At 36.1% G+C, this 25,642-nt stretch overlaps 4 protein-coding genes across 5 annotated transcripts; 1 reads left to right on the top strand and 3 right to left on the bottom strand.

Annotated features, from left to right (window-relative positions):
- Positions 1-4,260: 4,260 nt before the first annotated feature.
- LOC125187620 (probable serine/threonine-protein kinase At1g01540) lies at positions 4,261-7,040 on the bottom strand. Its single transcript, XM_048084242.1, has 5 exons — positions 6,322-7,040; positions 6,211-6,243; positions 5,865-5,906; positions 5,684-5,770; positions 4,261-5,606 (listed from the first exon to the last, which is right to left on the bottom strand). The coding sequence occupies exons 1-5, from the start codon at positions 7,019-7,021 to the stop codon at positions 4,477-4,479; spliced, it is 1,992 nt and encodes a 663-aa protein (XP_047940199.1). The 5' UTR covers positions 7,022-7,040; the 3' UTR covers positions 4,261-4,476.
- Positions 7,041-7,254: 214 nt separating this feature from the next.
- Positions 7,255-9,783, bottom strand: LOC125189918 (PR5-like receptor kinase). The gene is made up of 7 exons (XM_048087137.1): positions 9,327-9,783; positions 9,218-9,250; positions 8,786-8,827; positions 8,599-8,687; positions 8,446-8,516; positions 8,264-8,390; positions 7,255-8,175 (listed from the first exon to the last, which is right to left on the bottom strand). The coding sequence occupies exons 1-7, from the start codon at positions 9,781-9,783 to the stop codon at positions 7,255-7,257; spliced, it is 1,740 nt and encodes a 579-aa protein (XP_047943094.1).
- A 3,814-nt stretch (positions 9,784-13,597) lies between these two features.
- LOC125186509 (tubby-like F-box protein 3) lies at positions 13,598-17,814 on the top strand. Of its 2 annotated transcripts, none has more exons than XM_048082881.1 (5): positions 13,598-14,624; positions 15,570-15,657; positions 15,872-16,001; positions 16,080-16,166; positions 17,211-17,814. In XM_048082881.1, exons 1-5 carry the CDS (start codon positions 14,283-14,285, stop codon positions 17,686-17,688), a joined length of 1,125 nt encoding a protein of 374 aa, XP_047938838.1. In that variant the 5' UTR covers positions 13,598-14,282; the 3' UTR covers positions 17,689-17,814. The 2 variants fall into 2 exon arrangements, with proteins under 2 accessions (XP_047938838.1, XP_047938837.1); XM_048082880.1 differs by having other exon boundaries at positions 13,599-14,624; positions 16,080-16,259.
- Positions 17,815-18,933: 1,119 nt separating this feature from the next.
- Positions 18,934-20,847, bottom strand: LOC125186510 (membrane-anchored ubiquitin-fold protein 3-like). Its single transcript, XM_048082882.1, has 5 exons — positions 20,682-20,847; positions 20,194-20,286; positions 19,842-20,065; positions 19,350-19,520; positions 18,934-19,178 (listed from the first exon to the last, which is right to left on the bottom strand). The coding sequence occupies exons 3-5, from the start codon at positions 19,972-19,974 to the stop codon at positions 19,111-19,113; spliced, it is 372 nt and encodes a 123-aa protein (XP_047938839.1). The 5' UTR covers positions 19,975-20,065; positions 20,194-20,286; positions 20,682-20,847; the 3' UTR covers positions 18,934-19,110.
- Positions 20,848-25,642: the final 4,795 nt, after the last annotated feature.

Here is a 25,642-nt window from a genome sequence, read left to right as displayed (position 1 = left end):
ATCTTTAGATTAATTAATTATAAAAGGGCAGAATGGTAATATCATAGTAAATTTTATTCAATAAATATTTTTTTTTAATTTTTAATTTTAATTTTTTATTAATTTTTTTAAAAAAATTTAAATTATTTTTTATTTTTAATTTTTTTTATTTTTTTTATTTTTCAACTACATATACAATTCATGTCAACTACACACATATAATGTCAACTATGTGTACAATCCATGTCAACCACACACACAATTCATGTCAACTACACACATATAATGTCAACTATGTGTACAATCCATGTCAACTACATATACAATTCATGTTAACTACATAATATAATGTCAACTACATGTACAATTCATGTCAAATAGTATTTATTGAATAAAGTTGTTGACATTTGATGTGTAGTTGACATGAATTGTACATATAGTTGAAAAAAAAATTATAAAAAAATAATAAAAAAAATGAAAAAAAAATCAAAAAAAAATTTAAAAAAATTTAAAAAATTAAAAAAAAATTAAAAAAATAAAAAATTTAAAAAAAAATTTAAAAAAAATTAAAAAAATTAAAAAATTTAATAAATTACAATTATGCCCCTCTGTTGACATAAACTACATGTTGTTGACATTTCACAAATATTCTGGATGAGTGGCCCATATTGCATCTCATTTCTCAATTTAGCTAAATAATCTCAACCTAACAAGACATATATATAGGGGTGTATTCAAATTAATGTGTAAAAATCTGTTAAAAAGGAAAACTAATCTCATCCATTGATTAGGTGTGATCTGATGGTTGATATGGAAGCCACGTGGGATTTAAAAATTAATAAAATAATCAAAAAGGGTAAAAATGGTAAAGCACAATTATACATGATTTCGATACATGATGTAGTTATATTTGTACATTATGTTCTATTAGTACATGATGTTAATGTATGAAAATTGTATTTTAATGTACAGGTCTCAAGCTTTAATGTACAACATACCCATGATAATAAACCAGGGTATGAATTCGTGAATGGAAGCTATACTATATAGCATCTACAAAATTAACAAATGCATACCCCGACGGAAAGTGATGTACGAAATACCAGTGATAATGCATGATATACCCATGATAATGTACGATATACCAATGATAATGTACCGATGTATGAATTCGCGGTATACCAATGATAATGTACCATATACCCATGATAATGTACCGGGGTATGAATTCGCGGATGGAAGCTATACTATATAGCATCTACAAATTCACAAATCCATACCCCGTCGGAGAGTGATGTACGAAATACCAGTGATAATGCATGATATACCCATGATAATGTACGATATACCAATGATAATGTACCGGGGTATGAATTCGCGAATGGAAGCTATACTATATAGCATCTACAAATTCACAAATCCATACCCCGTCGGAGAGTGATGTACGAAATACCAGTGATAATGCACGATATAACCATGATAATGTACGATATACCCATGATAATGTACCGAGGTATGAATTCGCGGATGGAAGCTATACTATATAGCATCCACAAATTCACAAATCCATACCCCGTCGGCGAGTGATGTACGAAATACCAGTGATAATGCACGATATAACCATGATAATGTACGATATACCCATGATAATGTACCGATGTATGAATTCGCGGATGGAAGCTATACTATATAGCATCCACAAATTCACAAATTCATACCCCGTCGGCGAGTGATGTACGAAATACCAGTGATAATGCACGATATAACCATGATAATGTAAGATATACCCATGATAATGTAGCATCGTATTACACATCGGGCCCAAAGTTAACATCATTCACCAAGGGTTTAGTAGTCCATGGGGCTAGGGTGTAGTACCATCATATTAACATAACGTTCACTAACCGATGGAAGTTAGATCCAGTCCCCTAGGGTTAACTCATCCATAGGGCTAGGGTATAGTATCCACAAGATTACCCTAGTGAACGTTGTGTTACTGAGTCGGTACTACACCCTAGCCTCATGGATTACTAAACCCTTGGGGAATGGATATAACTTTCGTCACTTAGTAAAAAAATTATAATCTACATTACGTAGAAGGGGCATATACATTAAAACACATTAATGTACATTATTAACATATTAATGTACAAATTAAGTTAATGTACTAATCCATATAAATGATGTAACAGTAATATACCCAAATTGCCCTTTAATGTACGAAACTGGTATAATAATGTACGGCGATGCTTTTAATCAAAGCCATTAGATTAATAGATCCAAGGGCTTATATTAGTCCTATGTTTTATACTAGGGGGTGATAAGGAGGGTAATGCACCCCTATATATATATATATGGGTGCGTTAAAATGACAACACTCTTAAAATGACACTTTGTGACAACACGCTAGACTGCAATATTATATATTCTAGACTGCAATAGTATAAACGTTAGGATCTGCAATCTATAGATTGCAGTCTAGCGTATTGGATATTGCAGCCTGAAAAAATTGCAGTCTAGCGTATTGGATATTGCAGTCCTTGAAAATTTACCCTTGAGCTTGCCACATGACAGCTTATTATTCGTCCACATGTACAAATGATTGGCTATGAATGATGGTATGGTGTTACTTTAAGAGGTGTTGTCATTTTAACACAACCCAGGGGTGCGCTATGGTCCATAAGTGAAATCCTGTCAAAAATCAAAACGAATCTCAGCCCTTTGATCCTTAGATTGGATGGTTGTGATCATAATATACGAGCTACATTATTACAGTATAAGCGTTACATTATTAGCCGGACTACATTATTAGACTACACATTCTACATTATTAGACTAAAGCGCGTTACATTATTAGCCGAGCTACATTATTAGACTACACAATCTACATTATTAGATGGCACGTGTCATTAATCTAGCGGTTACATCACAAGATCCAATGACTGAGATTTGCTTTGATTTTTGACAGAATTTCAGTTATGGACCCGATCACATCCCTATATATATATGATAATTTTAAGAATTTAATGAGAGAATATTTTGTGAGAGATATAATTGAAAATAAATATAAATATATAGAAGGGAGAGTGGGGGTGAGGGGTAGGGGTGTGCATTCGGGTTTCGGTTCGGTTTTTCGCCCAAACCGAACCGAACCCGAAAAACCGAATTTAGGTTAAAATTGAAACCGAACCGAACCGAAAAATCGAAAATCCAAAAACCGAAAAATCGAAAATCGAAAAACGAACTTAAAAAACCGAACTAAACCGAAAAAACCGAAATTTCAAAACAAAACCGATAAACCGAAAAAAATAGTATATTTTAATATATCTAATTTATTTTATTTTATATATACTAATAGAATATAAATATATATAATATAAAATTAATATAATATATATAATATTTATTATATATATTATATTATAAAAATATAATATTTATTATATAAAAATATATTAGAAGAATATATGTGTTATATATGATATAATATACTAAATTAATAGGATAAAAATATATGATAATATATTTAAAATATAATTCGGTTTTTTGGTTTTTCGGTTTTTCATTTCGCCCAAACCAAACCGAACCGAAAAACCGAAATTTTTGTATTTTTAAAACCGAACCGAACCGAAAAACCGAAAAAACCGAACCGAATTTCAAAATTTCGGTTTGGTTCGGTTCGGATATTCGGTTTTCGGTTATTTTGCTCACCCCTAGTGAGGGGTGTTTGCCCCACCTAGCCCTCCGTCCCTGGGCGACTTTAACAAAACACACAATTGGTGAGACGTTCCCTCCGAACATATGTTGGGTGGACCAGAAAATATTGGAAATTTAGCTACAATTTTGGGACGAGAAAAGGACAACATATTGTGACGAATATTTTATACTCCCTCTCTGTTTCATTAGACATGAAACGTTTTCCTCTTCGGATTGTGAAATGTTTCTAAAAATGGAAACAATACTCTCTCTCTGCATTTTACTCTTTCTTACTTTACTCTCTCTCTACATTAACTCACAAAACAACACTACATAGATTCCCATGCCGAAAACCAAATGTTTTATATTTAATGGGATGAAGTGAGTATTAAATTTATAAATATATAATATGGCACTTGTGTTTAGGCTTGGGCCAAAATCCACAGGCCACAATTTATGTCAGACATATAACTATGGTTGTATTCTTTTTCCCTAACTAATAGCGAGTGATTTCCTAATTAAGATTGACTATAAATAGGATTATAATTATACAAGTGTACTATTACTTTTGATCAAGATTTGTGATTGTGACAAAGAAGGAAAAACAATAATTCAACGGTGACAAATTTGATACAAATATGCTTGATCATTTCAAGCAAAAACAGCCCAGAATACATATTCATGCTATACTAATCTTAATGCTACTACCATTGTCATAACTAAATAGTGATGAAGAAACACTTGAATCGGCAGCTTGATTATTGTCCTCAATCACTAACTGAGCTGGATAATCTGGAATTTTCAGGTCTTCAACACCGCCTTCCAACATCTCCACAACTTCATTGATGGACGACTACGTGGATTCATTTGTATGCACCATAAGTCAACTATTGCCATCTTCTTAAGGGCATTTTTTCCATTCTCATTCACATCGTCAACATTGTTGTGCGCTTCTTCAACAATTCCAATCTCCTTGCCTTGGTTAATGCAGTCATATATCCAACATGGGAAATACTTACTTGCATCATCATTGTTTCCCTTCAAATCTCTGTTTACGCCCGCCATATTCATCAACAACATACCAAAACTATACACATCGGCCTTGTGAGAAACTAGGCCGATGCTTCTGGTGATGAGTTCTGGAGCAATATAGCCTATGGTGCCTCTAGCAACTGTCATCGTCACCGTGTCCTTGTCTACCGAGCATAACTTTGCCAGCCCGAAATCGGAGATCTTGGGGACAAACTTGTCATCAAGAAGTATATTGTGAGGCTTGATATCAAAATGCAAGATCTTGATATCACAACCGCTATGCAAATACTCAATCCCTCGAGCAGCTCCAATTGCAATCTTGAATTTCATATCCCAATCCAATGAAGATGTTTTGTCTATTTTGAAGATGTACTTGTCAAGAGAACCATTTGGCATGAAATCAAGTACGAGGGCACGCTTGGATCTCTCCACACAATATCCTACAAGCTGGACAACATTGACATGATGGATCCTCCCAATTGTTCCGATTTCATTGATGAAATCTTTGTCATTGATGAAATCTCTGTCATTTTTTTTAGCTTTTCCCAATAGCTTGACGGCTACATAATAGCCACTTCGGAGCTTTCCTTTGTAAACAGAGCCGAAACCACCTTCACCTAGTTTTTCTCGGAAATTTCTAGTCATATTCTTTATGTCCGAATAGGAGTACCTGATAGGGGACAGATGGTTGTCACTCTGTAGGAAGCTCTCTATTTCCTCGTACGCGGACAAACGCCTTCTCTGGAATTTGTAGATCAGGAACCCCATCGCGCAGAGAAACCCCATGATGATCCTTAGTTCCGAGTAAACAATTGCCGAATTAGAAGCATTAAAGTGGTATCTAATATCTACAATTGATGGGATCTTCTCGCCAAAGGTTTGAACACCGGGGAGCCAATCTGCATTTCCACACAAATGATAGTAAAACAGAGTGAAAACATATTTCTATGACAGAAAATAATCGAGAAGTCTTTACCTGGCTCTGTTTCAGTCCGAAAAATCACAATAAGTGTGATGGTGATAATGATTTTTGCTGCAATGCCTACCCCAATAAATACAATAGCTGGAAAATTTCTATACAAAGTTAATTACTGCCTACATACAATTGATATTAGTAGTCAATAATTAAATAGTGCAGCACAAGTTCAGAAGCTCACCAAATATGAACATTAAAATCATGATAAAGCCTCCAGTTGGACCTAATCAGGAACACAATCAAAGTTGTTGAGAGGTATATAAATATGTATGTATATATAGAGAGAGAGTTGTGATCAAATGACGTTAAAATCAGAACCGAACTGATAACGCTAGTCATTAATATTAGTTGACATCATAAAACATATCAGTTGCTAGACTTTCAATATCATAAAACTCTATTGATATTCATGAATTAACGAACTGATATTCATGAATCATCAAAGTGATATATTTCTCTATATATGTATACATCACCACTTGTTTTCTGTTCTTAATTTATAAACATGGAACAACATATTATCTTACCTTCAGGTGATAGAAAGGAGTTCTTGATGTAGTCTGCAAATTCAAGAAATCAACAAGATATCAACAATAGAAATGGAATCCTAAACTTGTAAACAAATGATCTATCCTTACCCAATTTACGTTGTAGGTCTGAACGATCGCAATTAACTAGCACATCCGGATCGACACCTTCTTTTCCGTAGAGACACATTAATTTTTTCCAATTTAAATCAAATCCATATAGCAAAGACTGATGGATTTCTGAGAGGGACACATTACTCAAAAATTCCGAATCTTGATATCGGCAAGATGTTGCCAGTACAGTATCTAATGTGCACATAGAGTCCATATCTTTGGCACGCATGGTTTCGACGTTTATATATGTATATTTGCTATATTGACACTCCGTAAGTTGGGTAAAGAGGGAAGAATTACGCAACGGATGTTCGCAGCTCACCAAACTAATGAGCTTAATGGCATAACCGGATGCACTTTTAAAAGGACGGTTATCATAATAATCGGACGAAGAATGTATAGGTAAAGAGCAGATGTTGTTATCTGTGGAAATATCAGAGACCCTCATGGTGAAGTTTTGGTAATGGATTGCTTTGACAAAGAATTTCCGGGAGTTGACGTACATTAAGGTGACGTTGTTTTCGCATACTAACTCTTGGCCAGGATCGCCACAGTTGCTGAGGCGGAAAGGGGAGCGAATGGGAATCAGGCCACAGGAAGAAGGGGGACATTTTGCACAACAATTTTGAAAGAATTGAAGTGAAAGAATGAAGAGAGATGAGTAAGAGAGGAAGAGGAGGTTTTGAGTGTTCATCATTCTTGGCTTGATATTTTTTCCAAATGCAAGGCTCTGGATCTATGGATAACAATAATGCATAATGCTCATTGATTGTATTGTAACCAACGCAACCACCCAACATTTAATACAGAAGCTGGCAAACAAATGGGATAGAAATCACAACCTGTAAATTAAATTTGACACAGACATTCTTATTTGGCTAGTTGCTGACATTGACTTATATCCAAGCAAACACAACAGAGAATACATATTCAAGCTATACTAATCTCAATGATACTACCATTGTCATAATCCAACTGTGATACAAAACTAGCTGAATCTGCAGCCCGACTCTTGTCCTCGTTTACTAAGTGAGATGGATGCTCCGGAATCTTCAAATCTTCGACATCACCTTCCAACATCTCCAACACTTCGTTCATTGATGGACGATTTTCTGAATTCATTTGTATGCACCACAACCCAATGATTGTCATCTTTTTAAGAACACTCTTTCCAATCTCATTCTTATCGTCAACATTGTTGTTCTCTTCTTCAACAATTCCAATCCCCACGCCTTTATTAATGCAATCATATATCCAATCTGGGAAATACTTGGTTGAATCATATTTGTTTCCCTTCAACACTCTGTTTACGCCTGCCATCTCCATCAACAGCATCCCGAAACTATACACATCGTCCTTGTGAGACACTAGGCCAATGCTTCTGCAGTTGAGTTCCGGAGCAACATAGCCTATGGTGCCTCTAGCAGCCGTCATCGTCACTGTGTCCTTGTCTACTGAGTATAACTTTGCTAGTTCGAAATCGGTGATCTTCGGGACAAACTGGTCGTCTAGAAGTATATTGTGAGGCTTGATATCAAAATGCAAGATCTTGATATCACAACCACTATGCAAATACTTAATCCCTCGAGCGACACCAATTGCGATCTTGTATTTGATACCCCAATCCAATGAAGATGCTTTATCTTGGTTGAATATGTACTTGTCAAGAGAGCCATTTGGCATGAAATCGAGAATGAGTGCGCGCTTGGATCTATCTGCACAACATCCAACAAGTTGGACAACGTTGACATGATGGATCCTCCCAATTGTTCCGATTTCATTGATGAAATCTTGACCATTTACCGTAGCTTTTCCCAATAGCTTGACTGCTACATAATGGCCACTCCGAAGCTTTCCTTTATAAACCGAACCGAAACCACCTTCACCTAGTTTTTCTCAACAATTGTTTGTCATCTTCTTTATGTCTGAATAGGAGTACCTTGCTGGAGAGAGACGGTTGTCGCTTTGTAGGAAGTCCGCTATATCCTCGTATACTGACAAACGCCTTCTTCGGAATTTGTAGATAAGGAACCACATTGCGCAGAGAAACCCCACGATGAATCTTACTTCCAAGCCAAGAACTACCATGTTAGAAAGACTAAAGTCTTTGTCAACAAGTACCCTCGCTGGGATATCAACAAGGGTTCGAGGACCGGGGAGATCACCAATGGATAGAGCATAGGGGAGCCAATCTGCATTTGCACACATATGACAGCAAAATATATTCCAATTACAGAAAAAAATCGAGACAAAAGGTGTGTAAGAAGTCTTTACCGGTTGTTGTTTCAGTAAAAAAAAAAAGGTGACAAGTCCAATGGTGATAATGATTTTTGCTGGAATGGTTATCCCCCCAAATACAATAGCTACAAATTTTCTATACAAAGTTAATCACTGCCCACATACAATTGATATTAGTAGTCAATAATTAAATAGTGCAGCACAAATTTAATTAAGAACTCACCAATTATGAGCAATAAAATCATGAGATAGCCTCCAATTGGACCTAATGAGGAATGCAATCAAAGTTGTTGAGAAGTGTATATATAGGATGATGGTCTTTTTAGAACTATTCTTAAAGTGAGTCTGTAGAACAAATCATATCCATTAGATCTATGATTCACAAACATACTATTGTATGTGAAAGAAACCGATATTGTGCGTGACATCTGACTGATATTATACATGTAAATATTGATATAACATTATGATTGTATAATGATATTGTGTGTGGAGTACTAATATTGATATAGTATGATAGGTAGTTGATATTTCATTGCCTTTGGAAAATATAAGAACATATGCAATTAGGATGTTATTAGATTCCACACAAATTACTTTTAACTGCAAAAATAAATTAAATTGACAGAAGTATGTAAAATTCAGATTATCTTACCTTTACTAGATAGGAAGGTTTCCTTGATGCCGTCTGCAATTTCAAGAACACAAAAGTATCAACATTAGAAATAAAATCCTAAACTTGTAAACAAATGATTTATTCTGACCCCATTTATGTTGAAGCTCTGAATGGTCGCAACTGACTAGCTGATCCGGACCAATGCCTTCTTGGCCGTAGCGACACATCAATTCGTACCAATTTAGATTAAATCCATATACCAGGTACTGATGGATTTCCGGGAGCGACACATTATTCATATATTCAGGAGCTGGATAAGTCCAATTAGATGTTGCCAGTAAAGACTTTAACGTGCACATAGATTCCATATCTTGAACACGCATATTTCCAACGTGTATATATGTATATTTGCTATATTGCTCACAATCAGTAAGTTGGGTAAAGAGGGAAGAATTATGCAACGGATGCTTGCAGCTCACCAAGCTAATGAGCTTATAGACAAAGCTGTTCTCACAGTTAAAAGGACAGTTAGAACTATAATCGAACGAAGGACGTATAGGGAAAGAGCAAATGTTGCTGTCTGGGGAAATATCAGAGAGCCTCATGGTGAAGTTGTGGTAGTGGATTGCTTTGACATACTATTTCCGGGATTCGATGTACATTAAGGTGACGTTGTTTTCACATACTAACTCATAGCCGGGATCGCCACAGTTGCTGAGGCGGAAAGGGGATCTAATATCGCGAATGAGGCCACAGGAAGAAGGGGGGCATTTTGCATAACAAGTTTGAAAGAATTGAAATGAGAGAATCAAGAGAGAGAGGAAGAGGAGGCTTTGGTTGATCATCATTCTTGGCTTCAGATTTTTTCTAAGGCAAGGAGAGTATCACTATTGTTATATGCAAGGCTCTAGATCTATGACATAGTCTAGAAAATGTAAAGTAATATTTTAGAAAGTCAATAACAATATGCAACCACCCAATATATAATACAGAAGTATGCTCAAGGGATAGTGGTAAACTCAATTTGGGACATATTTTTATTTTTCTTTATTTTTGTTACAATCACAAATCTCAATGACCGATTTTTAATACATAAGAAAGACAGTCTTTTTTATAGTATAATTTGGATGCCAACAAGGAAACAAGACTCAACTTCAAACAAACAAGTTAGGTAGTTTATAGTTTCATTATTTTTTAGGAAATATTTTACTTTAAAGGGGTTGACTAAAGAGGGTGCAATTAATGCTTATGTTATTTGGTCAGCCAAACTATCTTGGTTGCAAACTTTGACATTAAAGGCTCGTTTGATTGTCTTGTAAGTCACTAACACCAAGTCCTTGAAAATGGGCTTTCATGAACTTTTTGTTATTGTTATGGGAAATAAAAATGTTTTTGATTAAAAAATGAGGCCCATGCTACCTTGTTACTGTTCCTTCTGCTTTCCTATGTAGAAGTTGTGAAAAAACAGAGTTGTTCCCCTTATATTTTTTTATAGGAAAATTGGTCTCTAAAATCATGAACTTTGTCTAAAATTTGGTATTTCCCATGAACTTTGAAATTGGTATATAATATCACAAACTTTGCATTTTGTTTGGTATTTCCCACGACATGTCTATTACTATATTTGACTAACTTACGAGGCTTTTTCATCATACTTCACACAATTAAATCAACGTGATTTTCAACGTAACTTTTTATCCTACATGTTATGAAGTTAAAAAGTGGTTCAAAATATTATAAAACATATCACGGTTGCCTACGTTAAATAAGATTTTGATGAAAATATCTTATTTGAGTGAGTTTGGGAAATACCAAACAAAATGCAAAGTTCGTGATATTATATACCAATTTCAAAGTTTATGGGAAATACCAAATTTTAGGTAAAGTTCATGATTTTAGAGACCAATTTCCCTCTTTTTATAATCCTACTATTAATAATTCCTCTTTTTATTTCATGAAGAAATAATTATTTTTTGATAAATAAGAAATAACATACTCCCTCCGTCTCGATTAGGGAGCCACACTTCTGACCGTGACACCGAAGTTTTAAGAAATGTAAAGAAAAGTTGATTTGAAAAGGTTAGTGGAATGTGAGATCCACTTTTTTATATTGGTTTATAATAAAATGTGAGTGCAATTGAGTTAATGGAATGTGAGACCTACTTACTATTTATGGTAAAAATGAAGTGTGACTCTTAATTGGGGACGAACCGAAATGGATAAGTGTGACTCTTAATCGGGGACAGAGGGAATATAATTTTTGGGTAAAATAAGAAAATCTTAGAATAATTGAATGCTGAAAAATAATTCAAAACTCCTTAGACCAAGCAAACTAAGTACCTAGTGCCGTCAATTTTTGATGCGACACAAATATGCACGAAAATAATGACTTTTGGGTTAAGCCTTTTTAGGTCCGTGTCATTATTGGATTGAGGTTGGATTAGATACAGATAACCTAATTAAAAATGAAATTATTATTATTATTGCTCTCTGTCCTATTATAAATGACACATTTCTTTTTTGCATGTACTTTGAAAAAATCTTACTCCCTCCTTCCCCGAAAATAGACTTATTAAATTATTTTGGATCATCTCTCAAAATTAGACCAAGTCTAAATATAGAAAGTTTTCAACAAATAATAATAATGTTACACATTATTTATAATGTGAATCACATAATCCACTACCACCTCTTCCATTGCACTTTTCCTCTCATTCTCTTACTCTTTCTCATCTCTTTCTTACTTTACCAATCGTACATTAAACTTATGTCATTTACGATATTGTCTATTTTTTAGAAATGGGGGAAGTAATAAATAGTTAAAGTGGGGAGAAAGTAAAGTAAAAGAGAGAACAATGTAGAGAAGAGTCTTATCATTCGTATTATCTCACTTACTTTACTCTCTCTCCACTTTAACTATTTTAATTTTTACAAAACGAATGCAAAAAAAAAAGAAGTGACTCAAGTAACATATGATAGATGGAGCATGTTTTACTCCCTTCGTCTCATTCAAGATGTCCATTTTTTTTTCTTTTTTAGTTTGTCCCACTCAAGATATCCATTTTCTATATTTGGAATTAAATCCTTCTCTTATCTCTCAGCATTAAAATATTCAACTATTCCACATTTTTCTTTTGTCTTACTCAATCTAACTACTTCTCCTAGAATACCGCACCACTCAAGAATGTGGACATCTTGAGTGGGACGAATGGAATACTACTTTAATTCTTTAATTTCTTGTAAATCAGGTTTAAATGGGGTAAAATAGATTTTTATTATATAAATTAGGTATAAACACAGACTTAATTGTGTAATAATTAGGTTTAATCGTGCAATATGAAGTTTTAATAATGCATTATCAGGTTCAGATCGTTATCATCTTGTTTTAGCATCGTGTCAACCCACATTATATCGTGACATTAATGAATTCGTTTCAAGTGCGGGTCAAGTTCGGATTTAAAGTAGCAGGTTGAGTTTATTTTTTGGTTGACAGTTTCCTAAACATGTAAAGTTCGAATTAGAGTAGTATTTTGTTAAATCGTTATCAGATTTATTGAAGATGTTTTAATAGTACTAAAGGAATGAAAACGTATAACTAATATTAAAACGAATATTAAATAATATACTCCATCCATTAATTAGACTATTAATTAGACTATTAACTAGACTATTAGGTAATTCATTCTAATTTGACAATACATTATATTGATGATCCGTCCATTTCAAAATTAAAGAGATACTATTAGAATATGTGTTTGGGTTAACAAAATGGTACAGAGAAAATTTCAAATCACACATCAAACTTAAATTTGTTTTTGTTTTTTAGAATTTTGTAAGACATATATTTCAAAATGATGTAAAATTTTAATTTAATACTCCCTCCGTTTCAAGAAAAGCAAAATCACTCATTTTAAAAAAATAATATAAAATAATTAAAGTGAAGAAAAATAAAAGTAAGAGAAATAATATGGAAAAGACTGTTATGTACATTATTCTCTCTCTTACTTTATTTTTTCTCCACTTTAATTATTTTATACTTCGTTCATCCCCAAAGAATATACACTTTGGGTTCGGCACGAGCTTTAGTGCAAAATTGGTAAAGTAAGAAAAAGGTAGAGAGAAAAAATAATTAAAGTATTGTCAGTGGAAAATTGGTCACATCTTATTAGAGATAAAAGAGTTTCCAAAATTAGAAAGTGTATATTCTTATGGAGCGGACTAAAAATGAAAGAGTATATATTATTGTGGAATAGAGAGAGTATTATTTTTTTCAAAACGAGGCGGAAAAGAAGCGTCTCGTTTATCTTGGGACAGAGAGAGTATAAATAGTTGCAATAAAACTAGTTTTATGTGATATATAAATAGTTGGAGATAGATATTAATTAATGGAGCACTATATATAATACAACTAACAGTCTCGTGGAGAAACCCAGTTCATAATTCCTGATCATAAATCATTAAGCAGCAATAAGGGGTTCACAAAAAACACACTCACCAACCCTAATCTCTCAATCTTCACTATCACTACAATTGTCTTCTCTCTATGTAAACTGTTCATCAATCTCTAATTAAGCCTCAAATGCGTCTCCTGTAACCGTTTCTTTCTTCTCTGACCCCAACTCCTTGCGTAATTATTTCTGCTACCGTTTTGAAGGAATAGTTTTTGTTTAAAATCTGTGTGGCTTTTTCTCGTTGGAGGATTCCTCGCCTAAATGCTGATATTTTTGTTGTTTGGACCTTGTTTAGTTGTTTTGCATTTATCCTAATGTGTAAATTTTGGATTTTTTATCTTGTGCCGAATTTAATTTTGTCTCGATTTGAAGCTCAAGGTTTGTAATTGTGTGAATAAATTACTTGTTAATATTTTTGCTTTGTTATAAAGATTGCTTTTTTGGGGTTTTAGTAGAAATACCGGTTTATGGGGCCAGGAAGGTTTGTTGATGATAGCATTTCTGGAGCAATTTTAGTGAGTTTTGATTATATTTTCATCAAAAGTTGAGATTTTTAGGCGTTAGGCTTAGAGTGATACGAGATTTGATTTTAACTGATATGTAGCAGGAGATAGAATCAGTTTCTGGAGTTGATATATTATCATTTTTTAAGTATGTCATTCAAGAGTATACTTCAGGATATGAAGGGTGAATTTGGGAGCATCTCTAGAAAGGGTTTTGAAGGGAGGTTTGGGAGGTCTAGGTCTCACCGGGTAGTTGAGGAGTCTATGGTGACTGATGTGGATGCTATGAGGCAGAGCTGCTGGGCGAATATGCCGCCAGAGCTCTTGAGGGATGTGCTTATGCGCATTGAGGAATCAGACTGTGATTGGCCCTCGAGGCAGAATGTTGTTGCTTGTTCTGGTGTTTGTAGGAGCTGGAGAGAAATCATGAAGGATATTGTTAGAAACTTGGAAGTGTCTGGAAAGATTACCTTTCCCATTTCTGTGAAGCAGGTTTGTGTTGTGGAAGCTTCGTGAATCGTGATGTGAATTGATGTGAATGTGAATGAGAATGTGAATATGAATGTGAAGTGTCTGGAAAGGTTTCCTTTTACATGTGATGTGAATTGATGTTTTGTTTGTCTTCCATTCTCATTTATCTGATGTTTAGTCTGTAAACATGTAGAGTTATGTTCCCTCCAAATACTAAGTTCATAATATTGCTCAAAATTTTCTTGGTTAGACCATATGCAAGATTTAGTATGATAAGACAATCTTGAATCATTATACACCTTCTAGAGATGCAATTGCTATTTATTTTATAAATTAGATGTTCAAGAAGGGAAATGCATTCAATGAAGAAGAAAGAAGGTCTTGTGGCTTTGTACAACTTGTTTGGGATTTAGGATTGGTGTTTAGTCCTCATTCCAATTCCATGTTGGCTCCCTTGTTTAATGTGAAATGGTGCTAATATCCGTTGTCATATTTCATTTTCAAAATATCTATGGATGAAAAATTGCCTCAGTAAGAAAGTCTTACTCGAATTTGATACATCTAACCCCTCTTTCTCTCTTTTCCAAATGTTTTAATGCACATAGTTGTTCAATGGCCTTGGGGGATCTATATATTTAGCCCTTTCTAATGGATATGGCATGCAGTTTTCATATTGAATATTCACAAAGAAATCCAGACCTAGCTGAGTGGTTATATGACTTGCATCGGAAAATAACTAATCCAGCTGACCTTCTGTGTAAAAGTTACATATTTTTGAAATTTTAGTATGTATAGGCAGCACAGTTTATTGAGAAAATAATGTAGTTGATGTTAATCGAAATTGAGTGTCTCGATTTGACTTATTACGTACCTGTTTTGATAGCGTGGATATTTGTTAACCTTGTACCCCTCTCTCAGTTGAGTGCTGATTACTGCTGAAATATTTTATTTGTTGTTCTTCCGCAGCCTGGTCCAAGAAACATCCTAGTTCAGTGTTTCATTAAGCGGAACCGAAGCTCTCAAACATATCACCTATACCTTAATTATACTCAAGGTAAACTGCTTAAATTGCTTCCCCCACCCCTTCTATTTCCTTTCTACCCTTGTTTGGTGGATAGTTTAATTTATCCACATGAAATGTTTAGTAACAAATTTATCTTTTTCACACACCTTTATCCAATATTCCATAAGATCTAAATGTACAAAGCCATTTTTTCCTTTTTAAGTTGTAATGACAACTGACAAGTCATGTCTTCATCTTGCCATAGCTTCTAATGATAACGGGAAGTTTCTTCTTGCTGCTCGAAGATGTCGACGACCAACTTACACTGACTACATAATATCTCTGAATGCTGGAGATGTATCTAAGACCAGCAGCAATAACATTGGAAAGTTGAGGTAAATCTTTTAGTCTAGGGTTTTTTTGCTTCCAAACCCTTAAAAGATTAAGCTTTTCTCTTGTTCCGGTCATCACAGGTCTAATTTTTTGGGAACCAAGTTTACAATCTTTGATGCTCAGCCCCCAAATGCTGGAGCTAAAGTTACTAAGTCTCGTTCAACAAGGTTAGTCGGAATGAGACAAATCTCTCCTAGGGTCCCTGCTGGCAACTTTCCGGTGGCCCATATTTCATACGAGTTGAATGTCTTGGGTTCAAGGTGAAGAACTAAAACCCCTAAGTCAGAAATTTCACATTAAAGTTAAAACTAAAACTATATCATGTTGGACTGAACGTAGCCAGTGTTATGGACTTATGGTTAATACTTCCATGAATAGTGTACCTTTTTTAAATCTGAAAGTGGTATACCACTCTAATTAGGTTTGCCAATTCTTGACTCAGTACAACATAATGGAATAAAGTTAGACTGTTAGTCGTACCAGGTCTGCGACATTATCATATTGACATGATTATGGGATCAGGTGATCATTTTGTGTAGCGAACAAGCTGGAAAAATAGTGATTTTTTCAATAACATGCGCGAAAAGTTTGTGTATTTTACATTTATTGGATGCTTTTATAATGTTCTTGCTGTATAATGCTGTGGCTCATCGTGTATTAATATTTTTTGAAAGACGTGTGTTAATATTTTTATTGTTATAGTCCCCCTGTTTTATAAGAGTGCTCACTTTTTATTGCCACCACGAGTTTTAATATAAATTAGGTTGTGATAGTTTTGAGTGGAGGTATGATCCACCTTTTATTATCGGAGAATGTTGGTAGGTGGAGAAAGGTCCAAACAAGGTCTCACCTTTTGTTGTGAAAAGATAAAGGGCGTGCGTCATCCTTGATTTTGCTGTGATTAAGTTGAAATAATGGCGTAAAAGTTGAAGTAATTTCCAAAAAGGAATTTAGTAAACTCTTGTGCGACAGATGGAAACGGAAAATTAAGTACACTCTTGTGGGGCAGATGGAAACGGCAAATTAAGTACACTCTTGTGGGACGGATGAAAACGGCAAATTAAGTACACTCCTGTCTTGTGGGCTTTGTTTTCTGCTCGTGTTTGTGTTTGGACTCAATGTTTTGTGTTGCCATTGTGCCAACATAAAACATGCTGTAACCGTAATATAATGTTCCCTCTTTGCTAATTTACATAAGCTTCATCACGCAGGGGACCGAGGCGGATGCAATGCGTGATGGATGCTATTCCAGTTGCTGCAATCGAACCAGGTGGTATTGCTCCAACGCAAACGGCTTTCATACCAGGAAACTTCGATTCGTTTCCCTCCCTCTCCTTTTTCAGGTCAAAATCGACGCGCTCAGATAGCTTCCAATCCGGACCCCTCTCAACGCCCAAAGACGAAATGCTTGTATTAAAAAACAAGACTCCTAGATGGCATGACCAACTCCAATGCTGGTGCCTCAACTTCAATGGGCGTGTCACAGTCGCCTCAGTCAAGAACTTCCAGCTCGTTGCATCTCTCGAGAATGGAGCTGGCGGGCAAGAGCAGCAGCATGAGAATGTTATCCTCCAATTTGGGAAGGTTGGGAAGGACATCTTCACCATGGACTACCAGTACCCAATCTCCGCTTTCCAGGCGTTTGCCATCTGCCTCAGCAGCTTCGACACCAAGATCGCGTGTGAATGATGAATCAGGTGTGAGTTTGCTTGTGTTTTGACTTAACAAAGGATGTATGAAATGTGACCACATTGAAAAATGTATGAATCGTTCCTTATTTAGCAGAAAAAGAAAAAGAAATATTTGTTGTTTGCATGAATCATTCTATTATACATTTTTCAAATAACTGAGTTCATTCGAGGCTCCAATTCCAAGGCCCGAATTCCACGGTACCAAACAGACACCCTTAAGAGAATACTTGACACTCAAGCTCCTGACTACTTGATACTCGAAACCACTTGATGCTGGTTTTGGAGTCATAGTAGAGAACTGCAAGGAATTACTATGCCTTTCAATGTCCGGCCTCCTCACTGATCGGGTTTTTGAATATGTTGGAAAGCATGCTAAGAAATCGGAGATGCTGTCCATATCTTTTGCCGGGGACAGTGACTTGGACCTCCATCACGTTTTGTCTGGATGCGATAGCCTGCAGAAACTGGAGATCAAGGACTGTCCGTTTGGGGACAAAACTCTCTTAGCAAATGCTGCAAAGCTGGAGACAATGCGATCACATTGGGAGGCTCATTGTTTTCCTTTCTCTTATACAAACTTCAAAGTACCACTCTTGAACCTGTATTATATTGATTTATTATAGTATTGATTTTTTTTTTCTATCATTGGATACTACTCCCAAAATTCATTTCTGATTCCGACCTGGTGAGTTGTGATGATGTAAAATTGTTCTTGATAAGTTGGGTATTTTGGCCTTTAAAACTCCATGAGCATAAATTCTTGCATACTAAAAGAGAAACTGAATCAATGGTGATAAAGATCTTAGATAATTGAACTTTATTTTCATCCTATTTACAAATAGAAATAGCCATGGGTTCATTTTCGCCAACAATTTTTTGTAGCTTGAATAAGTATTTTATTTTAGCAGAACAAGTTAATTACTTTCTGAATCCATTGAAACTATAGTAAAATTAAAAGCATTGCAATGAAATTCATGCATTCATGTTGATACTAAACTCAAACCACGTTGTGGATACTTTTGAGTACGATTTTGTTTAATGACCGTGGATTAAAATGCAATAAATTAAAGTATGGCTGCTGAAATCTGTTATAACGTCAACAATTAAACAATTGAGCCTCAAAATTAAAGACCATTATTACATTCACAAAAGTAGAAGCTGTGTTTTTTTTTATTCCAATTTCATCTCAAAGTTGATTTGCAGACCAGAAAACAATAAGTACACAAATCTAGATCCACAAAGATTGAACGCAATGTTTCAAATTATAGAGGCCAATTCATTTAGTTTCTCAAAGAGCCTTTCATCGTTGATGCTACAGTGCACTATATTATATTTCGATGAAAGTAAAAACTAAAAACAAAAACAAAAAAGGGCACGAAATAATGGCCTCACCATTTTGATGCTCTTTACAGGCAGACCCCTATAGGATAGTGCAGGAAAAAGTGCAGGAACAGGAGCCCTGTTTTTGTTTCCCAGATAGATTCTTATCTGCATTGAAAGTACAAGAGGATTGCTCAACTTTAGACCTTATGGTGCAACAAGTGAATCGTGATTAAGAACACAAGCTTTACTATGCTGATATCTATCACTGCCATCACATTGAAAATTGGGATGCACATAACATGGGAAACTTTTAATGCCAAGTCAAGCGAAACGAACCTGTCTTTTTCTTAACAACAGCTGGCTGTACAACAACATGCATTGTAATAACTCCACCAGGATGGTCGCCTATGTGCGCTCTAGATTCAGCAACTGTTTTGCCATTCTCCAAAACCTTCCCAGCATGGATTATTTTCATATCATTTACTGACTTTGGGACTACTGATTTATCTGTTGATGAAGAAGAGAAGAGGGTTGATCATTATCTCAGATAAAAGTTGATGAAACAGACATAAAAGTTGTAAAATCCCATCTTATCAAACAATCTACACTGGTCTAAGCAACTACTCATATATTGCTCTCCAGAAAAAAAGGGAAATAAAATTACCGCAGAAAGAAAATTCGGCATTGCTTCACATCCTAACAATGAAACTAGAATATCATTCGACAAAACAGAATATCATTCGAAAAAATGGAATACTCAGAATTGATTAGGAAAAAGAACCACTTATGTAGAGAAAGTTAAGTAACAAATAATAAAGAGCAGAAAACCTTGAGGCCACTCGGAAAGAAGCCTTTGTTTAAGAGTTGCAACTGTGATGGATGACGAATAAGAACCATGACCTATATCTGTCCCATCGAAGATTCTGAACTTAAGTTCAAGTTGCTCGACTCCCTCAGCCATAATACCCTCCCTCTACTAGTATATTACTAGAATTCCAATACAACAATTCGACAAGCTTATGCGTGAAAGAACTCAATTCACCGAAATTCACCTGTCCAGTAGGAATTCAGATAGAAGATTAATCATTCATGACTCCAAAACCAAAGAAAATTGAAGCTGAAGCTTGTAAGTACTATACTCGAGATCAACGTAGCTAATTCAAGAAAACTAAAAACACACCAGCAATTGTACATCTGAATCGCCCAATGAACCGAGTAAGCACCTCATATGATCGATCCAACAGCTACTCTTATCACGGAAACTCAGAGGCCCCTGCATAAAAAACAACCACATACTGCCTGTAAAATCCTCAGCTCCCTTTTCATACACACATACAACTCCAATTTCAAGAATTTCATAACTTCAGTTGCAGAAATCTTTGGCGCAATTGTATTTGAATCCAAACACACACAACAAGCTACCAGAAATTCGAATTGAAATTGAATCTTAATGCCCAATTACACACTTCCTTTCTAAGGATCAAAACCCTAGTTCGCAAAATATAATTTATTTGAGAACCAACGGAATTAGCAAAAAAAAATAACCTTGATCGATGCAATAAATTCTAATAACAAAATCACACAGAAATTCTTCCAATTAGAATGAATAAGAAGGCGTAGAAATCAATAAAACCGAAAACGAAGAGGAAAGGTAAAGTGTAGAATAACCTGATCAAGACCCCATTAGCGAAAGATCGGCGAGTGAAGGGAGAAAAATTCCGGGAAAATGAGATTATGATACACCTCCGGAGACCCGGAACGACCACCAAAGATTAGGAGGAGCGATTAGAGAGAGAAAACGGTGGTGTTTATCAATTTCTTTTTGTTGTCAGCTTCACTCCTTTTCTTTCTTTAAGGCCAAAACAAAAATTCAAAATATCGTCTCCATTTCTATTTTACAATCTCTGTATTTTGCAATATTATTAATTTTATTAGGAGTAATTATATAGTACTAGTAGTAGCTATTTACAGGGGAAGTAAGAAAAGATTGAAATTAGAATAACTTTGTAAAATACTACCCTCGCCTTAAAAAAAAATAAACCAATTTTACCATTTGGATCGTTCATAAAATTAGAACAATTTTTAAATATGAAAAGTTTTAAACATTTAAATACTAATAATAATATGGATTCTATATTCTACTAACACTACAACTCTTTTACTGTTTTCCTATCTATCTTAATTTATCAATTATACATTATTAAAATCTGTATCATACAAAACTATGTCTATTTTTGATTGATTGGAGATGCATCTGGATATGCGTTCATGACATTGGCCATTTGGCAGACATAGTTAGACTGATGTTTATGTTGTTGGTCGTTCAGATAGATGCACCTAGGCAACCCTATGTGCATGCATGAACCCAATGCAGAAACTGTGCAAAGTCTTATTCGTATGTAATTGTGATCCAAAAGGATTAAGTTGAGACAAAAAAAATCACAACAAACAGGCCTAAAGACCATCCCAAAATCAATTGCTAAGATCTGAATCCATAATGTATGTCACCTAGGGGTGGCGAAACGGGTTATCCGCGGGTACCCACTCCCGACAAGTCGGGTACCCGTACCCGATTTTAGCCAAATTTGTTGTCCTAATATCCGCCCCGCGACATACCGGGATTACCCGATACTCGTGTCAGATATCCCGTACCCGACCCCGAATCCTAATAAAAAATTTAAAAATCATAATAACCGTCAATGTTCTCTAATTTACTTTATTAATATCGATGGTAAACGTTGAATAGATTGAGTATAAAAGTGAGGAGACACTCTATAGCTAATTCCGGTGAGTTTTCAATTGTATATTCCTTAGAATATAAAATCTTTTTAAAAAACTCTTAGATTATATAAAGTACTTCCATTGGTCCGCCTTAATAGATGCATTTCATTTTCTTCACTCATTTTGGAAATATAATAATATAAACACTCTTCTCTACATTATCTCTCTCACTTTATTTTTTCTCCATTCTAACGATTTATTTTTAATTTTCCAAAATTAGTGTGTATGTATGGCTATTATTATCTAACTATTTACTTTTTTTTTCTCCACTTTAACTATTTGAAACACCTCTATTAATATGGAACGGAGAAAGTATTAAAAGATGGAATATGGCTAATACTAATAATAACGGGTATTATCGGGACTAACGAGTATACCCGCGGGTAACGGGTATACCCGCTACCCGCAAAATTCTAAAACAAACTACCCAATCCCGCCCCGTTTCCCGTTATTGTCGGGTAGCGGGTTGAGATGGAAATTACCCATTACCCGCTACCAGTGTTTTAAAAATCGGGCCGAACCGGCTGGTTCAACCAGTCCGATTCAAGCATAAAAACCGTCTGCTAGTTGGGCCGTTTTAGACCGGAAAAACCGGGCGGTCTGGCCGGAAACCGCGAACCGGTTTGGCCGGTTTTGCTAACTTCTATTCTTTTTTTCTGAAATTGAATTGCTTGCTGCCAAAAATATCATTTCCCCGTCCGATTTCTTATTGGGTTGCTATGAAAGAAATGGGAGAAAAAAGAGATTGAGCGTGAGTTGTGTTGTTGCTCGTCGACGGCGAACAAAAGTATCAATTCGAAACAGATAAAAGAAGAGAGCAAGTGAGGGAGAAAGAGTAGTGAATTTGAAAAGAAAAGGAGAGAGAAGATAGAGTGAATCTAGTTCTATGAAATTGAATGAGGCGAGATAGAGAGAGATAGTCAGATAGAGAAGAGACTGTGAAACTAGTCAGATAGAGAAGAGACTGTGAAACTAAGAGCATCTCCAATAGCGGCTAGCCGGTGGGCTAGCCGATTCGCGTCGCTAGCCGGTCGGCTAGCTGAACTACTGCAACCGGCGAGCGCACGCCGATTCGCTCGCCGATGCGCTGGCCGCCATTGCAGGCTGACGATCGACGAGCGATCAGCCATCGCATTTTTTTATTATTTTTTTTAAAATTTTTTTGAAACACTATATATTCGCGATTTTCACGTCATTTTCATTTGCACCACTTGTTTTAACGAGTTTTCTCTCTATCTAAATTTTTGTACAAGAGCAACATCGAGAGAGGACAACAACAATGAGTCTACTCCGGCGACGAGCGGGTCTCAGACTCCCACGGTACCCGTGGGGGCGGGATGGGGGCAGATAGGCGGGCACTACAACATGTACCCTTGGCAACAGTTGATGGGTTTGATGGCGGGTGGGCAGGCTAGCGGCGGGCAGGCAATGCCGGGGTGGGGAGGTATGCCGCGAGATGACTCCGCAGATGATACAACGAGATGATGGGATGATGTCGGTATGGCGGGGGGGGGGATGGGGGGGATGTAGCCGGGATGCGGGGGTCGCCGGGGGGGGGGGGGGACACGGAGGATCACGGAGGATAGCAGACCGAGGAGGACTATCGGAGGATAGCGGAGAGTCGGTTCCACTGTGTCGGGGACTTATAAGGAATTCACCTACTGGAACCGCTTATGTCGGGTGGCGAAGGACTCCGAGAAGTTCCGGGCGGGGTCGACGGCCTGGGTGGCCGAAGAAGCGAAGGCTGAACTATTTCGGCGATTACAGCGGTAGCGGGGGCGGTTCCCACGACCTCCCGGATGCTTGAGGAGTTTCCATCCATCGTTTGCTCGCCGCACTCGCCCGGTTGGCCAAAGGCGGGCGCAACGGGCAGCGGGGATCATCCCCATCGTCCCGGGAGGTCCGGTCGGCAACCCCCACCCGCGCTCACCTTCTTCTCGCGTCAAAAAACGCTGGAGCGAGATGTACACGGTCTTCCAAGATTGGAAGGCCGCAACGACCCCATGGAGAAGAGGTTTCTTCACTCGATACTCGAGAGCATGCGGGTCGATTTGGATGCCGCGAGGGCACAGTTGGGGGGCTCAGACGCGGGCTCAGATGCCACAGATGTGGAGTTCCCGGGTGGCGGCGGCAACGGCGACGAGGAATAGAGAGAGGCGGGGCTCGTGTGTGGAAGTCCGGTTTTTTTTATTATGTAATTTTTTTTAATTAATGTAATTTTTTTTAATCAATGTACCTTTTTTTATTTAAATGAAATTAATAAATTTTTCCGTATATATCTCGTAAATTTAATTCCGTAATTTGTCATAAATTTAATTTCGTAAATTGAATTATTTTTATTGCGGTTAGCCTATGGCTAGCCTATCTCCAATTCCATGGGAGATTCTCTACAAAGAAAGAGAATGAGGAATTGAAAATTAAAAATGGTTCACCTCTTGCCGCCTGTAACAGAAGTGACCACTCTTCTTCTGCTCCAAAAGTGGAGAGTAACGTGACTCACTTTGTTATACATAGAGTAATTATATACATAATTGTTATTTATATCTAATTTTAATATGTATTATATATATATATAGGGTTTTAATCTACCAAAAGAAGCCCCTAAGTATAGAAATACAGACCATATATGGTCCGTTAGATATGGAGATGAATGGCTACGATCTGGATTGGTCAACCATTTCTTTGGGTCATAATAGGAGTGTTCTGTGTCATGAAAGGGTAAAATAGGAATTGCAAATATAATGAACCGCCCTTCCGTTTTTTAAGAATTGATTTATTGGGATAATTACTCCATATGCTATTAAGTTGATTTTTCGGTTCTCGCACCATTCAATTCATTCTCTCTCACCAAAAATTCATCACAAATTCCAGAAACCGTACAATTTCGACTAAATAGAATCCAAATCGACTGGGAATCAAATTCACCAAAACCCTACAAAACTCTAGGCACATTATCGGCGAAGAGGGTCTCGTCTGGGCATCAAAATCGACTTCAAAATGCAACTTGTCAAGCACGATTGTGGAGCGTCTTCTCCAACCATGGTGGACACAAGATCTTCTCGGACCGCGCCTCATGACGGAAAAGGTTTGTAAGTTTTTTTTTACAGTCTGTCCGAAACCCAAATCTGACCCAAAATTCAAATCCTTTGTTCGGTTGTAACCTAGTCTATCAACGAAATACTGTGAAGACGAAGGCACCGCCAAAACCTAAGGACTAGAAAAGTATGTCGAATACATTTTTTGGGTTATTATTTGATGGAATGAAGTTTTTTAATTCTTTTTGTACACTTTGATTTTTGTTCGTGGGTTTTTTATTAATCTGATTTTTAAAAGTTCGTCACTAAACACTTGGATTTGGTATCCGGGTTAAACATATATGTATGTATATTATGTACCTCTGTTTTCTGAAGAATGAATGAAGGCAGATGTGATTTACTATTATAATAGGACAAATATGAGATATATTTGATGGAAAAAGGTTATACTATAATGCTTTGTTTGTGTAAATGTTAAATACTAAATTATTGATTCTTCATATACAGCACCACAAAAAAAACCTCTGCAGCTTTTGAAAAATGGATAGGAAATGAAAAAGATGTTACGAATTCTGGAAAAGGTGATTAAACACAAATCATAACTTAATATCTCAACTACACAATTGTTGTTTATTAACGAGTAGGCCGCACTATTAACCTCGTTTTTTTTGCAGCGAATTTGGAGGCAAATACCAAAGGGATGGAACCAGCAACAAGCGTAAACATTGCTGACAAAGGTTGTAAATATGAATTTATTTGTTTGACACTTTGGAATATAATTTTGAACACATAGATTAGTGAGAACATGTCATA

Source organism: Salvia hispanica, chromosome 5 (genome assembly GCF_023119035.1).
Source record: "Salvia hispanica cultivar TCC Black 2014 chromosome 5, UniMelb_Shisp_WGS_1.0, whole genome shotgun sequence".
NCBI classification, from domain to species: domain Eukaryota; kingdom Viridiplantae; phylum Streptophyta; class Magnoliopsida; order Lamiales; family Lamiaceae; genus Salvia; species Salvia hispanica.
Note: the sequence above shows the minus strand (reverse complement) of the source record. Positions and strands in the feature narration are given on the sequence as shown.